Source organism: Cyprinus carpio, chromosome A24, assembly GCF_018340385.1.
Source record: "Cyprinus carpio isolate SPL01 chromosome A24, ASM1834038v1, whole genome shotgun sequence".
Classification (NCBI taxonomy): Eukaryota; Metazoa; Chordata; class Actinopteri; order Cypriniformes; family Cyprinidae; genus Cyprinus; species Cyprinus carpio.
In genome coordinates this window covers 25,220,589-25,239,104 of record NC_056595.1, presented here as the reverse complement: position 1 = coordinate 25,239,104, position 18,516 = coordinate 25,220,589, and the positions used below count along the sequence as shown (strand labels likewise).

The 18,516-nt window shown below is 35.3% G+C and overlaps 1 protein-coding gene across 1 annotated transcript in view; it reads left to right on the top strand.

The window, feature by feature from the left end:
* The window catches only part of ptprma (protein tyrosine phosphatase receptor type Ma), a 207,633-nt gene that overhangs the window by 77,250 nt on the left and 111,867 nt on the right, over nucleotides 1-18,516 (top strand). Inside the window, exons 5-7 of the mRNA XM_042714848.1 lie at nucleotides 1,483-1,604; nucleotides 2,618-2,792; nucleotides 8,707-9,000. Of these exons, the coding sequence (XP_042570782.1) occupies nucleotides 1,483-1,604; nucleotides 2,618-2,792; nucleotides 8,707-9,000 (591 nt within the window). The remainder of the gene's footprint in view (nucleotides 1-1,482; nucleotides 1,605-2,617; nucleotides 2,793-8,706; nucleotides 9,001-18,516) is intronic.

Below are 18,516 nucleotides of genomic sequence, written 5' to 3'. Positions count from 1 at the left end.
GTGTCCCATAGGTGTTGGGGCTTAATTGACAAAAAAATTATATATTTTTATTTTAGTTTTTTACTGAAGGGGTTTTTAAATTTATTTTTCAGTTTTCATTATATTTTAATTTTAGTTTTTAATTTTAGCTTATTCATTTTAGTTTTTAATTTGAGTTATTTTAGTACTTAAACATATTCTATATGTTTTTCACTGGTGCTTTTGTGAGGATCATTTTTCATAAACAGCAGTTGATCATGACAGATATGAAGTCATACAGCATCACGATCTTGTAATTAATAATCGTCTCTGACTGTCCTTTATAACGTGGTTCATCAGCTGATAAATGAAAGCACATTTGGTTTTGAATGATGTTTCTCTGAGCGTCTGATGTTTGACCTTCACTCTTTCACCTGCTCATCCATCTCTCCTCGTCTGTTATTTATCACTCTTAGAGTCATTCTCTCCGTCTCTCTTCCCTTGTTCGTTCTCAAACTCCTGTTTCCAAGTGAAATCACATTATTTCCAATTAAATTAATCACATGTGTTTGTGTTTTTGTGCTCAGCTGTACTTTAGTATTATTTATATCATATTATACTTTTAAGGAAAATATTTTGATGTTAGTTTATTTACTAGAATTTTAGGTTTATTTTAATTTTAAAAATCTATTTTTAATTTTTTAATTTTAGATTTTATCTATTTAACTTTATTTTAAAATTGATTGTTTTAGTTCTTCTTTAGTATTTATTTATTTTCTCTTTGTGATCCAGTTAAATGCATAGCATGCTTTTGTGTGTGTGTGTGTGTGTGTGTGTATATGCTCACTAGTGTTATTTTATTATTATTTATGTCATATTAAAGTTTAATATATAAATTCTCCTTTTAATTTTAGTAAAAATTTTAGTAATTGTTATATTTTAGGTTTAATTTTAATTTTAAAAATCTTTTTTTTATTTTAAGGTTTAATTTTAATTTTAAAAATCTTTTTTTTATTTTTAGGTTTAATTTATTTAATAATTGATTTATTTATAACTTATTTATTTTTTAGTTTTAGTTCAGTTTTCGTATCTATAATAAATCAAAGACAAAAATAAAAAAAGGCTGCTCAGGCAACATTTCTAATTTCGGTTTGTTCCATCTAATATTTATATTTTATTTCATCTCTCTGGTTTTTCTGGGTTCTGGGGCTGATGGCCGGTTTCTCATTCAGTATGATGTGTTTCGAGTCTCTCTGACCTTTTCTCACGCGTTTCTCAAAGTGCTGCGTCTGGAAACTGCTCCTCGCTGCCCTTGAACCGCAGCGGCTGATCCTGTAATATCCAGATGGAAATGTGCTGAGTGAACGTGTGCAGATACATTTTATGATTGATTCAGTGCAGTTTCACAGCTGAAAGACGTCTGGAGGAGCTCCACACATGATTCACTGAGTCGTTTGAGTTGATTCACTGAAGGAAGCATCATGTTCTCAGTTGTGGCTCACTGATTCTCTTTCTGTCCGTCAGTGAACACGCCTCACTTCCTGCACATTAAGAGCGTGGAGGTCAACGCCAGACAGACGGCCACCTTCCAGTGCACCATTAACGGCCAGCCCAAAGACCACGTCAACTACAAGCTCTGGCTCCAGGTAAACTCAGCAGAGCGTCTGTGTTGGGCTGTAGGCCAGTGTTTGTGTGTGTATGGGATCAGCATTCTTAATTTAGGATTATTTCTTAAGTTATATTTTCAATTGTCATTTTCTTTTCAGTTAATTTTTTAAAATTTAAGGCTTTATTTAATTTTATTTTTAAATTTAGTTTTAGTTCAGTTTTAGTTTTTTTTTTTTTTCAGTTAGTAAATTTAATTTGGTTTTAGTTCAGTTTTAGTATTTATTTTATTTCCAGTTAGCTTTAAAATTAATAATTTACATTTAGTTTGAATTATAATGATTTATTTTATTTTATTTTATTTTATTTTATTTTATTTTATTTTATTTTATTTTATTTTATTTTATTTTATTTTTAATACAGCAGCTCCATCCATATAATCTCTTGCTTTTTAATGTGCTTTTATTTATTTTTATTTACAGTTTGCAATTTCATTTTCAAATTTAATTTTGTTTTTAGCAATTTTTGTATTTCAGTTAGTTGCCAAGGCAGCATTTGTAATTTTTGTTTAGTTTTTTTTTTTGATTAGTTTTTCATATAATATTTATATTTTATTTGATTTCAGCTTTGTCAGTTTAGTTAATGTTAGTAATAATCCTGCTGGTCAGTAAAGAACAAACATCTCTCTGCCTGACAGGAGCTATATTTCCTCTTTACAAACAAAAGCAGCAGAACATCTGATTAAACAAACACACACACACACACACACACACACACACACATACACACACACACACACACACTGTGTCAACTGCTCTATTGGGTATTCTAGATAAGTTTGTAAATCCTCCTTTGGCTTTTCAGAAAGCACAGAATTGTGATCTGAAATAATAACATACTGAATTACTGTCAGTCTTCAGAGCTGGATCTATATCTACAGTAAACATTCATTTTGGAGTGAGCTGTATTTGGAAATTACAGCTAAATAAATGCGTGTGTTTTTGTGATTGGTCCTCGGCTATTGCAATCTTTTGTGCTTGTGTGTAACTCTCAGGGCATCAAAGGACGAGAGGCTCCTATGAAGGACACCAAACCCGTGAACTCCAGACGCTACACCGCCACCTTTGACATCGTCAACACCACCAAAGAAGACTCGGGCCGCTACCGCTGCATCGTGCGCTCCGAGAAAGGAGTCGGGGTGTCCAGTTACGGAGATCTGGTGGTCAAACGTGAGTTTACCGCTCATTCTCCATCACGACAGCCGCTCATAATCCTCTGGAGGTCGAGTAATATCCTGCTTACATTCAGTCGAATGTCTTTACGCACCATATATTTGGCACGCTGGTCTCCACAGACCATAATATCATCTAGTTCCACAGTGGAAAGGAAGCGGCATGAATATAAAAGTGTATATTCCTTCCAATCGTTATTTTTGTCTTTGCAAAAAAAAAAAAAAAAAAGCAATTACAAAAGAAAAGAAAGCTGCATAAGTTCAGTCTTTTTATAGTTTAGTTTGCTCTTTTTGAAATGTAGAGGATGTTTTATTAAGGAAATTAAGATAATTTACCATGTTTCCTAACACTTTACAGTTCCATTAGTTAATGTATAAACTAACATGGAGAAACAGTTAACAGTACATTTATTAATCTTTGTTAATGTTAGTTAATGAAAACAGTCTTCATTGTTAGTTCATGTTAATTAACAGCTTTTGATTTTAATAAGCATTAGTGAATGTTTAAATTAACATTAAGATTAATAAATGCTTAAGTAAAGTTGTTAACTAATAAATCTCATTGTGAAGTGTTACCAGTGTTTCTTACTGGCCGTGAAACTGAATTTTCCAGAATTTTTATTGCAAAAATATATCATTTCTTATGAAAAGGGAATTATTTAGCAGTTTTTTTTTGTATGTTAGTGTTAGTTGACTGTTTGATAATTGAAACTGGCAAATTTTTCTTTTTTTTGATTTTGATTCTAAAAATGTATAATATTTCTTCCAACTGTTAATTTAGAAAAAAAAAAAAGATTAAAATGAGTAATTTTGTAGTTTAGTTCAGTTTCTTTGTGGACAGTAGAGGATGTTTTATGGGTAAATTATGACAGTTGTGAAATAATTTTTACAGAAGTTTAACATGCATAAAATTTCTTCTAATTGTTCCATTTGTTTGTGAAAATCAAAAAAAGAAAGAACAGCTACATAAGTTCAGCTTTTTAGTTCCAGTAAAAGCTCTTTTTGTACTAGAAAGGATGTTATGATGTTATGACTGGTGAATTAAGAAAATCAAGCAGCCTAAAATATATTTTTTCCTGTAAGAAGATCTTTTTTCGGCAGTCGCTTGTGTGGGCACTTCACTGGTTTGGGATCAGAACCGGTGTGTGTGTGTGTGTGTGTGTGTGTGTGTGTGTGTGTGTGTGTGTGTGTGTGTGTGGTGTATAGGAGTTCTGTCATTAGATCGAGTGTTGGGCTGTAAATCTTGCTCTGGTTTCTGTGTCAGACCGCGTCAGGCTTTATGTGTGTTTGCTAGCAGAGGTTCCTCTCCTTCATCACGCCTCTCTCTCTGCTTATTAGCCTAGATTGGCTCAGCAAATCATATTATTTTACATTTTGCCCCTTAAGATTAAATATCGGCCTGTCGGGAGGCGTGAAACACGTTTAGTTGAAGACTCTCATTCTTGTGAGTGAGTGAGTGAGTGAGTGAGTGTGTGAGTGTGTGTGAGTGTGTGTGTGTGTGTGTGTGTGAGCGGCCAAGGGCAGCGACGGGCGTCACAACGCTCTGCTTCCTCCAGGAGAAAGACGCCCGCAGGTTAACAAGACTGACCCGCGTCCTGTGACAGCACAATGAGAGTCATAAATCATGTACAGCATGCTTCCTTTCTCTTTCCAAACACACACACACACACACACACACACACACACACACACGATTCCAGTCTGCTGCAGGTGCCAGAATGAACTTCGCCAATGAATTTACCTCCTTACTGGCCACAGATGTGTTTTTTTTCCCAGTAGTATATTAAAAATATTTTGTATTTATATTTTTATTTACAATACATTTTGTTTTAGTTTTTATGTTCATAAAAATAATAAATATATTTTTAGTTTTCAATAGTTATATGTTTAATATTTATGAATAAGTATTTTAATATATTGGATTTTAAGTATATTTTTTATTGTAATTTTGTATAAATCATCATAAAATGATAATAATAATTTGTCCGTTTTTATATTTATAAATATATTTATATATTTATAATATTAATAAACATACAGTATATGTTTTAAATGTATGGATATATTTTGAATATATTTGATTTTAAATAAATGTATAATTTTATATAAATTATTATACAATATTAATATTATATTATTTATTTTATGGATATATATTTTAATATATATAAATTGTAATTTTTTGAATATATATTTTATGTCCGTTTTTATTTTTATGCATATATTTTTAGCTCAGAATATTTATAGATCTAAAGATGTTCTCTTCTGTATATTGTGTGCTACTGTAGTTTGAGATACTCAGATGCTCTTCTGTGTGACGGACAGTGAAAGAGAAGGAAAACAGAACCGAGGGGAAGTTGTGTCATCCTCGACCTTCTGAGGAGGAAGTTGGCCTGCAGACAGTGAGTCTGACTCCAGACGCCAGCAGGACAGCGAGTGTGTGATGAGTTCAGGTCTCTGTCACGTCACATTAGCTCAGCTTCACTCCGTCCGGCCCTCAAACCTGCAGAAAAGCCCAGAACCTCCTAATAACAGAGTGTGTCAGTGACAGGAGATCCGTGCGGCTCAGGGTGCGGCCCAACACGCTTCTAATTATACCAGACCACATGAGTGTGTGTGTGTGTGTGTGTGAGTGTGTGTGTGTGCGGCAGGTGCACAAACACACACTCGCAGACAGCTGAGCGCTGACCTCTGACCTTTGGTGATCGAAGGGTTGCTTTATTTCCACTGATGTCACAAGGCCTTCTGATTCTGATGACGAGACGCTTTTAGTTCTCTGTACAAGTGTTTTAAAGGGTCGTGTGTGTTATTTCATGATTTTAAACTTTTACTTGAGTTGAGTCAGAACTGAGATTCTCATCAGAGAGTTGCAGAAGTTGAAAAATTTTGGACTTAAGAGGAAGTTTTGATAGCCTAAAATATTTATTACCGGCCATAACTGTGTGTTTCAGTATCTGCACTTTTTTTGACAATGGATATATATATATTATTTATTTTTTTTTTTTTAAGTAAAATGGCATTTAAGTCAATTACTTAATCATTAAAATCAGTAAAAAAAAATTAAATTAATAAATAAATAAGTTTATTTATTTATTTATTTTACTGTAGAGGAATTTTGATGGTGAATTTAGTATAAAATGTTTGTTTTTTTTAACCAGCACTTTTTATTAAAAATATATTTTCATTATGAGAATGGAATTTTTCAGCAGTTTTTTCTTGTATATTAATGGCAATTATGACAATTAGAGTCAATTATTTACTTACAAACGTTATTTCGTTTTAAATGCATTTTGTATTTGGCAGCAGTAATTGAGTTAAAAATGTTGACTTTTTTTCTGGTTTTATTTATTTTTGAAAATGAAAAAAGATGCATAAAAGTAGCATTAGTTCAGAATGAACATTTTGTAGTTTAGTTTCGGTAAATGCTCTTTTTGGACTGTAGAGGATATTTTGATGGATGAATTAGTAACATTTACTGTATTGTGTATATTATGAAAATACTGTATGTATTATTTGTTTATTATATTAGTTTTTTTTTGTTAAGGTTTTGTGTTGTGGAGCTCTAGTGATGACTGACAGCAGAGAGCAGTGAGCTGGAGTGAATCACATTCACGCGTGTGCATGTTCGTGGCGTTTCTTGGCGTGTGTGGTTTGTCTGGAGTGTGTGAATCTATCAGCAGGAGGATGGAGAGAGATGTCGCTGTTGTTGTTGTTGTTGTGGGTGTAGTGGAGCGTGTCTGTGGTCACACCTGCACAGAGCTGCCAGGATGATGGATGCTCCATTAGCGCAGCTGTAATTGGCATTCTCCACGCTCCACATCCATACGCCGCTGTGTGGTTCCTCTACACAGACCTGCTACTGCAATTCAGCCACTGAGAGCTCTCAGTCTGAGCCTACACTCCGTCTGTCCGTCTGTGATTGTTATTTCTGTGTGCTAAAGACAGCAGTGACACTCTGAATCGTGGTCTTCAACATCATAGTAATGTGCACACACTTTTTCAGTTGCTTTGATACTGTTTTTCCACATTAATTTACTCCATATTATAATTTTATTTTATTTTATTTTATTTTTATAATTTTATTTAATAATTTTATTTGTTTAGTTTATTTTTTATATTTTTTTTAATAATTTGTATAATTTTATTTTTTTATAATTTTTTACTTTCCTTCATTATATTTGAAAGTGTATTTTATTTTTATAATTTGTATTTATAATTTTTATTTTAATTTTATGCATGTTTTATTTTTTAGAATTGTATTTCATTAAATTTTTTTATAATTTTAGTTTTTATAATTTTAATAATTTTTTTTATAATTGTAATTTATTTAAAAAATTATTTATTTATTTATTTTATTTTTTTATTTTATTTTATTTTATTTTATTTTATTTTATTTTATTTATTTTATTTTATTTATTTATATTATGTTATTTATTTATTATTTGATTATTTATTTATTATTACTTACTTTACTTTACTTTACTTTACTTTACTTTTTACTTTACTTTACTTTTTACTTTACTTTACTTTACTTTACTTTACTTTACTTTACTTGATAATCATCTAGCCCAAAGATGCTATTAGAGCATTTGGTTCCAAGCAAAGTAGTGTTAAAATACTTTTAAAACCTTTTTAACTTTATTGTAGAGAGTTACTGATGGGTTTGAGACTCGGCCGATAGTGAACAACAGCAAATAAAACAGATGTTTTTCCTGTAGAAACATCAGTCACGGGCCTCATTTGTGTTCAGGTTAGCTCTGACACTGAAGCAGATTGTCTTGTATTGCTAATAGACTTTCATGCTCTGATGGCGGTTTCTGTGTGTGTGTGTGTGTGTGTGGGGCGTTGGGGGTGTTTCTGTATCGGGATGCTGGGTGAATTGGAGCAGGACCGCTGGGGTGGTGACTAATGAAATTGTGCTCATCTAAAACAATGAAGGTCAGGAAATTAATTGGTTTAAGTCATTAGCTCGGAGGAATCAGGCGGCCCTTCTGAAGATTTCGCTCTAGATTGCGCGTTGTGGCTTTTGTGCGCGAGCGACGCGCCGGCGCTTAATTGCGCCACTTAAGATTAAAGCCCAGAGACACGGGGCAGAATTAAGCAGCTCTTTGTTGATCCGCGGCTTTTCACTCATCTCAGCGTTTCATTAACAAAATGACTAGCCTTCGAGAGTTCAGCTGACGACCAACACGATCAGACAGAAACACAAGACCGCAGAAACACTGGCGTTAAATGAATGTTCCCGCTCTTTCATCATAGGGTTCTAGTTCAGAATTATTTGAAGTAAGTTTTTTATGCTTGTGGCTTTAGTTTCAGTTCACCCTGATCTATACCAGAGGTTTTAGAACTGCTGTCAGTGAAAAAACCTTAATATCTCAAGTATATTTATATCTAATCTAATTCTATATTTATTTTGTATTTTTTTGTTTCATTTTAATTTTAAATAAAGTTTTAGTAATTTTGTTTGTCATTATGATTAGATTTTTTTTTAATGTCCGTATGGTTTTTATTAAATATTAGTGTTTTCTTTTTAGTACTTCAACTGAAACAAAAATGAGAAATGTATGTATGTATGTATTATGATTAGATTTTTTTTAATGTCCGTATGGTTTTTATTAATATATATATATATATATATATATGTATATATATATATAATTTTTATTTATTTATGTATTTTAGCATGGTTTTAGTTAACGATAATAACCCTGCTTTTAAACTGGGGTCCATAGAAAATATTAGAGAAAAAAATGATATGATAATGTACAAATAAATAATAACAAGATACTGCATTAAATCTACTTTACTTTCAGCTAGCTAAAGGGAAATTAAAAAAGTTACATGACTGTAATATTACAGATTTGATGGCTGAAATGTGTTGTGATAATATTGATGTTGTGTCTGTCTCTCAGAGCCTCCGATCCCCATCGCTCCTCCTCAGCTGACGGCGGTCGGCGCCACCTACCTGTGGATCCAGCTCAACGCAAACTCCATCAACGGCGACGGGCCGATCATCGAGAAGGAGGTGGAGTACCGCACGCTCTCCGGAAGCCTGATCGACAGCCAACCGGTCGACAAACCCAACCACAAGATCGGCCACCTGGACCCCGACACCGAGTACGAGATCAGCGTCCTGCTCACCAGACCCAACGAGGGCGGCACCGGGGCCCCGGGGCCCCCGCTCAGGGCCCGCACCAAGTGCGCAGGTAAAAAACAAAAACCTGTCATTTTACTACTTTACAGCTTATTTATATGGTGAATGACAACCAGTGATGATGTCAATACACGAAAATCAATTCACTAAAATTAACTGATTCACTACAACAGGCTGATTCACAACAACAAACTGATTCACTAAAATTAACTGATTCACTACAACAGGCTGATTCACAACAACAAACTGATTCACTAAAATTAACTGATTCACTACAACAGGCTGATTCACAACAACAAACTGATTCAATAAAATTAACTGATTCACTACAACAGGCTGATTCACAACAAAAACAAACTGCACGAAAATAATTAACTGATTCACTACAACAGGCTGATTCACAACATCAAACTGATTCAATAAAATTAACTGATTCACTACAACAGGCTGATTCACAACAACAAACTGATTCACTAAAATTAACTGATTCACTACAACAGGCTGATTCACAACAACAACGTGATTCAATCAAAAGATAAAATTAACTGATTCACTACAACAGGCTGATTCACAACAACAAACTGATTCACTAAAATTAACTGATTCACTACAACAGGCTGATTCACAACAACTTAATTATTATTTAATGTTTAATTATTAAAGGCTGATTCACAACAACAAACTGATTCACTCAAATTAACTGATTCCTTCTTGTATGAACTGATTCACAACAATGAACTGATTCACTAAAATTAACTGACCCTGCGTTCCATTCGGAAGGGCTCATCCCTATGCCCTAATCCCTTCAAAGGGTTTACCCTCCGAAGTGAGAGCTTTGAAGGCTTTGAAGGGTTGAAGGGTGTAGGGGACCAAACAACTGTTTCTTGAAGTGCCCTTCTGCGTCATCATCACGTGCCTACACGTCATCATGAAAAGAATCTTTGCAAAGGATCATGGGAGCCCGAAGTATCAGTTGTACCCTTTGAAATCCTTCATTCCGAAGGGCCCTTTGAAGTGGCCAGTTTTGAGCACTTCGGTTTGGAACGACCCTTTAATATGGCGGCCATGATTGTTTTCACTCCGAAGTGCCCTTCGGAGGGCGATATATCCCGTTTGGAACGCACAGTGATTCACTACAACAAAAAACTGATTCACTACAATTAACTGATTCACTAAAATGAACTGATTCACTACAATTAACTGATTCACTAAAATGTACTGATTCACTACAACAAAAAACTGATTCACTACAGTTAACTGATTCACTACAATGAACTGATTCACTACAACAAGCTGATTCACTACCATGAATCTTAATGTAGTTCAGTTAGTTTTCCCAATCACTGTTTGTGTCGTTGTGTCTTGATGCTTCATTCAGTGTGTTGAGATTTGTTCATGTGAGTCGTTAGTGAATGGCTAGAGTTTGATGTCACTTACGCGTCATCAGCGCAGATGGAGCTCGTTTCTGAACTCACGAGGAGTTCATTAGCCAAATAAACACTGTGTTAGTTGTTGTTTAGATGAAGTACGAGCAGTGCTAACACTCACTCCGGTGTTTCTCTAGTAATGGCGCAGGAAAGCATTAGTGTTATTAAGTGTTCGTCAGAGTGCCGGGCACATTAGCATCACGCTGCCGGAGCCCCGGGCCCCCAGCAAACCACACGCAATTATCACAGTAATTAAGCAGGTGCAATGACTCTCCTTCCCAATGACTGCTGTGATTGTATTAGCGCTCAGGGTCACCTCGTGACACTCCCACACCAGGCTAATCACTATTCCATTAGCCTGAGCGCTGACTGCCCATTAGCGCATCACAGGATTTATCAGCCAATCGGACGAGAGGTGCTCAAGGCCATAAAGAGTGGAACGGCAAAACTGCATTTACATAAATTATCATTTCATTCCATTGACTGTCCAGTCATTAGCATATATTTGCTCTGACGGTTTTAACAGAGAACGACAGAACAGCAGAGTGTTTCTGATAAACTACAAATGCTCTGTTTGTTTTGGGCTTACTATGGTACTACCGTGGTATACTGCTGTATATATGTATTTTATATAGACAAATACATACATTTATAAACATTAAATAAATAAACAAATAAAAAAATAAATGTATACACATACTTATTTTGTATATTTGTGTGTAAAAAAAATTGCAACCAAACTTTGTGTTTTTTCAGTTTTAATATTTTGGAATTAAAAGCATCTCAAACTTATACAAATTTAAAATTCTTATTAGTTTATTTCAAAATTTATCCATGCAAAATTTGTCACATTACAAGTCAATGTATGTTATACTATAAATTAAGTTTTTTTTTATTTTTTTTTACTGAATTCTGTGATTCTCTCCACGATTTTCACATCACAGAAATAATGAATGCAAGATGGTACAATGGCATTTTTTTTGCATTATTAATTATATTCAATATAAATCAAATAATGCGCCAAAATAGACGTTAAAATACGTCTGATATTACTTCTGCTTCATTGATCATGTTTACATATCTGACGGACGCTCTTATGAAAATCATGCATTCACTGGGATTCGAACCCATGTATTGGTGTTGCGAGCGCCAACAGGAATGCATACTGGAAATGGCAGGTCAGGTCAGCGCATTGCATTATGGGATACTGTGCATGCTATAAACACAGAAGCAGTTCTAGCAGTAGGTCAGTGTGATATTCTGAAGAGTTTCTGGACAGAGACAAACCGTTTCAGCAGCATGAAGAAGAGCACAGAAAGATGATGTCGTTTGCTCTCTTTCTCTCTGGACTCGTGTGTCAGTAGCTCTTGGCTAGCCGAGCATGCGAACGCGATTGTGTAGTTGAGAATTTGTGAGGGGTAACTTTGGTTGAGAGTTTCTGGAGGGTGACAGACTCCAGACGCAGACCAGCTCTTCTCTAACGACCTTCTGCTGCGGCCCGCGGCTCACCTCGCCCTGAACACGCTACTCTGAGATTTACTGTCTGACTCTGATAAGAGCTGCAGCAGCTGCAGAATCTGAGCGACAGAAACACGCTGTTACTCTCCCTCCGGTATACTTTTTTAAAAAAAGTTTGAAAATTGTTATATTAGATTACATATTATTTGTGTCATACATAAAAAAATAAATAAATACAAATTATATATATATATATATATATATATATATATAATTAGTATAAAATGTATATTCAAATAATTAAATTTTTGTTTTGTGTGTGTGTGTAATAGAATATATATTTTTAAAAATGTATATATGCAAAAATAAAAAAAAAATAGAAATTAAATCAATTAATAACTTATTACTGCAAAGTATTATTTTATTTTATTTTGGGGGAGTATTTATTTAGATTATTAGAATTAGAAATGTATATATGTCAAATTTTATATAACTGTTATTATGATAATTTTATTTTTTCCCCCAAAAGTCTTTTTTTATATAATATTTGGAAGATAAATTAATAATGTAAATCAATTAGATTAGTAAATACATATATAAGTTAAATCAATTTAATTCATCACTCATCATAAGTTATTACTGCAAAATGATTTTTTTGTTCTTTTGTTATTTGTTTATTTTGTTTTTTAATTTATTTTTTTTTTTTTTTTTTTTTTTTATTAAGTAAATAAAGAAACTTAAATAACTTATAAAAACTATATAAGTAACTTATATAAACTATAAAAAAATATACATTTTTCTAATATTTGGGGGAAAATTAATGTAAATTAATTTTTATTAAACCTAATTAAAAGATAATTAAACACACACACACACACACACATAGTATTGTTTGGGGAGAAATTATAAAAAATAAAAAAATCAAATAAATAAAAGCATGCTGTTGTCTTGTAACTGAAAAATTAAAAGCTGTTGATATACTGAAAATATATCAAATAGTCTATATCTAATATGTGTAGAATTTATATAGAATTTAAATGATATATAATGCATTTGTATAAAGTGTAAAAGTTGAGAGTCGTTCTCTGGTCTCATCGGGTGTTCATCTGCACCCTGAACACGACTCTTCTACTGTACACCTGTGCTGATAAGTGCTGAACTGATTCCTCTTCCTCTGCTTCCTCCTCCGTCGGGATCATTTTTCTTGCGGTGAGGACTCGTGCCGAGCTGAAGGTGACTTTCAAGAGTGTGTTTTAGCTCTGTGAGAGATTTAGTTTCTCATTTCCAGCGGGATCAACGCCTTTAATTTTCCTGTTGGGAGAAGCGTAGCACAGAGGAGCAGAGAACGAATCTGACGCTCAGAGAGACACAGAGAAGAGAGGAGACGCGCTTCTGACAGCTCCTCCATCACACACACACACACACACACACACACACACACACACACACACACACACACACACACACACACACTCGTGCACACACACACACACATACATGCGCATGCACACACGCACTCGCGCACCCACACTCTCGTGCATACACACACAAAGACATACACACACACAGACGCGCACACATTCTTACGCACACACACACACACACTCACACAGACACACACACTCTAATGCACACACACACTCACACACACACACACACACATAAACACACATAAACACAAACACACAGTCTTGTGCATATACACACACACACACACACACACACACATAAACACTCACAGACACACACACACACACACACACACACACACACACACACACACACACACACACACACATATTTTATTTGATTTTAGTTTTAGTTGTAATTTTGTTTCAGTGCTGTAAGCCGGTCGACAGCGACGTCATTTGTGCGCTGCGTTTAAGAGCGAAAAAAAAAAGAACACTGTTAACAACAGGAGGATGGAGGACTCTGTGATCGGAGCTGTGTTTTTGTTGTGTCCCGCGGGTTTCACAATAATGGCCGTGGAATGTCGACGTATACGTAAAGCGATTGAAAGAACGGAAAGGAGGACTAAGAATCTCCAACAACAACTGGCAGTGCTACATTTACTACAACTGCCTGCACTTCAGCGTCCGTCCATCTATCACTGTTCGTCATACTTGTGAAATAAGTTGACACAATGTTTACAGTATGTTACACGGCATTTTAAATCATGGTGTGTGAGGGCGTTTTTGAACACGTCTGGCCAATCAATGTATGCTTACGTCACAGGTAGTACCAGTTGTGCTGGTTAGACCCTGCTCCGGAGTAGGAGCTAATTTGGTTCTCGAAAAAGGCAGTCCATTACTAAAATCACACACAGTTCCGGCGGTGCAAAAACGCCTAAAAGTGTGTAGTTCCACAATTAGTTCTGGTACTATGAAAAGATACCCATGGTGTGAAAGTCCCTAATGCTCAAATAAATCTGCTAAATTCTGCAGAATGCTCACAAAAAATCAACAAGAAAATGCAAAAATAAAAAATAAAAATAATAAAAAATTAAAAATAAGTCTAGTGCAAGAGTTATGTAATGTTGTAATGTTTAATATTTAATTCTTGTATTTGTGGTCAGACCTGGTCCAGTTGCTCAGGCTCTGTATAGGAGATTCTATTGGAGATGAGATTGGACTTGTTTTTTCTTATTTAGGATTCAGGTTTCAAACCGCAGGGTTTTAGTTTTGAGTTACTAGCACAGATCTTTAACAAGATTTACTAGCACACTAGTGCGGTGTGATGTGATATAACGTCTGAGGGACTTCAGGCTGTGTGTGTGCGCGAGTGTGTGTGTGTGTTTGAGAGTGTGTGTGTGTGTGTGTGTGTGTGTTTGAGAGTGTGTGTGTGTGTGTGTGTGTGAGGGTTTTGTTTTCTCATACAGTAGCTTGAGGTTGTGAAGCAGTATTATCCACAGGACTTTTATTACGCCTTCTGATCGTAATGTTTCCTCTCATTTGAGGAGAGTCTTCTGTCTTCCCCTGATCTCCAGGATGTTCCTGCAGGAGCTGCAGTGAATCAAACACGATCAGCGTGTTTTCAGAGTGCACAGACCTGAGTATCTGTTTATATTTTTTTTTAAATGAGCATAGTTGTTTTTAGATTAGAAGCTGCCTTTTATCCCTGAAGTAGGGCATTACTCCGGAGTTTCTCTGGGGATATCGGTGGGGTTAGCGGAGGGTTAACGGAGAGGAGAACGAGAGGCGATTACGGAGTGCTTTGCACGTGCAGTCAAAGTCCTGCTGTAACTGTGCTTGCTTTGTGTGAAAGTTGAGCAGTCGAGCAATGTTCACCTCCAAAATTACAATTCTGTCATCATTTACTCATAAATATTAATTAATATATATTATAAATAAACTTATTTTTAATTGTTCATCTCTCACTCACACTTGCTAGGGTGTTCTGTGGAGTTGGATTCAGTGAAGAGCACTAGTTAGGGTTGCTGTAGAAGCTCAGGTCAGGCGGCGCGGTGCTGACCTCAGATCAGTGCGGTAAACAAGGTTAACGGCTCCGGTCTCCTCTCAGGCGATGACATCATCGTCATCATCAGCGAGTGAACAGACGCAGGAGGTGAGGCCGAATCAGGTGGCACTGACACGGATCCGTCCACAGTTTTGTGCAGAAGTGCACTCTGGGTAGAGTGATTGAGTTTTGATTGTGGGTTTTCAAAAGCTGTCATTACTGCTGCACTTCCAGCCGTATGAAAGCGCTTTGATAAGGATGAAAGGAGCGCCGTTGCCCAGATGGGTTTGTTGATATTGCTGCTTCCCGCCGAGGGGCTCACAAACAATAACGCGGCGCGGCCGTGATTCTTCCACTCGCGCTGTCTCTGTTCTCTGAAACAGACGTGAACTACACACTCGGAGCTCAGTGCGCACATGAAACACTCTCGCTGCTTTTGATATTCACTCTCAGATTGAGTTTCTTTATTCCCTGGTTTTCATGGAAGAGTTTCCTCGCTGGGCTGGAGCTCGACGGTCAGGAATCAGAGAAGCACACGTCAGCAAAGTCTGTAACACCAGATACTCGTCGTGATAAGCATCATTTCAGCCAAACAGCCTGTTAGATTCAACACAAAATCGATTTAAAATAGTCATTTTTGAATAAACTTTATATTTATTTAATTTAATTATTTTAATTTATTCATTTTTTATTTATATTATTTTATTTATATATATATATCTTAATTTAATATAAAATATGTAATATTTAATAAATAATAATAATATTTAATACATTTAATATGTAATTATTTTTAATTATGGACACCAGTATAACAGTCATAAACAGCGATATTTACGTACAGATTTTTTTTTTTACGAAAACATTTTAATCAATAAAATCAGCATAATTATTGTCAGCAATATTGATATAAAAGCCAGCATTATATCATGTGATGATTTTATAGTGACTGTCAGGTGACTGTCTTTATAACGGAGTCATTCAAACACTGATTGATTCGAGGACAAATAACTTTTGTCTTTATGATTGACTCACTGATTCATTCAGTGCTACTTTATTTAAAAAAAAATTTAATTAATTGTTTATATTATGTATTTAAATGTATACATTTTTTAAATGTATGTTTCTATAATTAATATCTAAAATGTACAAAAAAAGTAAGATAAAAATTGTTCAAGAATGCATTAAATGCCAGCTGAAAATGAAATGCAATATATTCACACTTTTTTTATTTGCAATAACTTTTACTGTATTTTTGATCTTTTAAATGCACTTTTGAACAGTAGTGCGTGTATATTTCTCACAAAGAAGAAACATATGTTTTATTTGTTCTAAAGAAGAAACTTCAAGCGAGCGTTGTCATTGGACGGACTGATAACATGATGATTTTCACACGCTGATCAGATTCATCCGTCCACCTCCACCCTTCACACTCCATTTACTGTGTCAGTCTCTGTAAAAAAAAAATAAATGATGGAGGTCTTTCAGTGTTTCTGATATATAGGTGTCTGTATCAGGTATATAGCAGAGCCATTGAGCAGAAGGTCAGAGGGGTCACGGAGAAAAATGCTGTTCAGTTCACTGATGTGTTTAAATATGACGTGCTTAAACTCTGAGAGAACGGAGAGTCTTTAGAGGACAGCGATTGTCCTGCAGTCAGCGGCAGGAAGACTGACCTCAGTTACAGGAAACACATGATTCGACCGTGTGTCCTTCTGAAAGTGCTGAAACTCAGAAAATCACTGCAGCTCATTTAGCAGAATGAATGGAAATGCTAGCCACATCACTCTTAATATTAGGAATTTACTGTTATATTGATATTGATGAAAAAAATGCATAATTTATACTACTTTTTATTATATTGCATTTTTATGTATGTACTAAAAATAAATTAATAATGAAATGTTTCACTTGTTTTATGTATATAAAATATCATTTAACATTTTTAAATATATTTAATATTTCATTAATATTATGAGTGTGTGTGTGTGAGTGAGTGTGTTTTTGAGTGTTTTTGAGCAAGTGTGTGTGTCTGTGTGTGAGTGTTTGAATGTGTGTGAGTGAGTGTGTTTTTGAGAGTGTGTGTGTTTTTGAGTGTGTGTGTGTTTGAGTGAGTGTGTGTGTGAGAGAGAGAGTGTTTTTGTGTGTGTGTCAGTGTGTGTTTTTGAGTGTTTTTGAGCGAGTGTGTGAGTGTTTGTGTGTGTGTTTTTGAGTGTGTGTGTGTGTGTGTGTGTTTGAGCGAGTGTGTGTGTGTGTGTGTGTGTGTGTGTGTGTGTTTATGAGCGAGTGAGTGTGTGTGTGTGAGTGTGTGTTTGTGTGTGTGTGTTTTTGAGTGTTTTTGAGCGAGTGTGTTTTTGAGTGTGTGTGTGTTTTTGAGTGTGTGTGTGTGTGTGTTTTTGAGTGTGTGTGTGTGTGTGTGTTTTTGAGTGTGTGTGTGTGTGTGTGTGTGTGTGTGTGTGTTTATGAGCGAGTGAGTGTGTGTGTGTGAGAGTGTTTTTGTGTGTGTGTTTTTGAGTGTTTTTGAGCGAGTGTGTTTTTGAGTGTGTGTGTGTGTGTGTGTGTTTTTGAGTGTGTGTGTGTGTGTGTTTTTGAGTGTGTGTGTGTGTTTATGAGCGAGTGTGTGTTTGAGAGAGTGTTTTTGTGTGTGTGTGAGTGTGTGTTTTTGAGTGTTTTTGAGCGAGTGTGTGTGTGTGTGTGTTTTTGAGTGTGTGTGTGTGTGTGTGTGTATTTGAGCGAGTGTGTATTTTTGAGTGTTTTTGAGCAAGTGTGTTTTTGAGTGTGTGTGTGTGTTTTTGAGTGTGTGTGTGTGTGTGTTTATGAGCGAGTGTGTGTGAGAGTGTTTTTATGTGTGTGTGAGTGTGTGTGTTTTTGAGTGTTTTTGAGCGAGTGTGTTTTTGAGTGTGTGTGTGTGTGTGTGTTTTTGAGTGTGTTTGTGTGTGTTTTTGAGTGTGTTTGTGTGTGTTTTTGAGTGTGTGTGTGTGTGTGTGTTTGAGCGAGTGTGTGTTTTTGAGTGTTTTTGAGCAAGTGTGTTTTTGAGTGTGTGTGTGTGTGTGTTTATGAGCGAGTGAGTGTGTGAGAGTGTTTTTGAGTGTGTGTGAGTGTGTGTTTTTGAGTGTGTGTTTATGAGTGTGTGTGTGTGTGAGAGTGTTTTTGAGTGTGTGTGAGTGTGTGTTTTTGAGTGTGTGTGAGTGTGTGTTTATGAGCGAGTGAGTGTGTGTGTGTGAGAG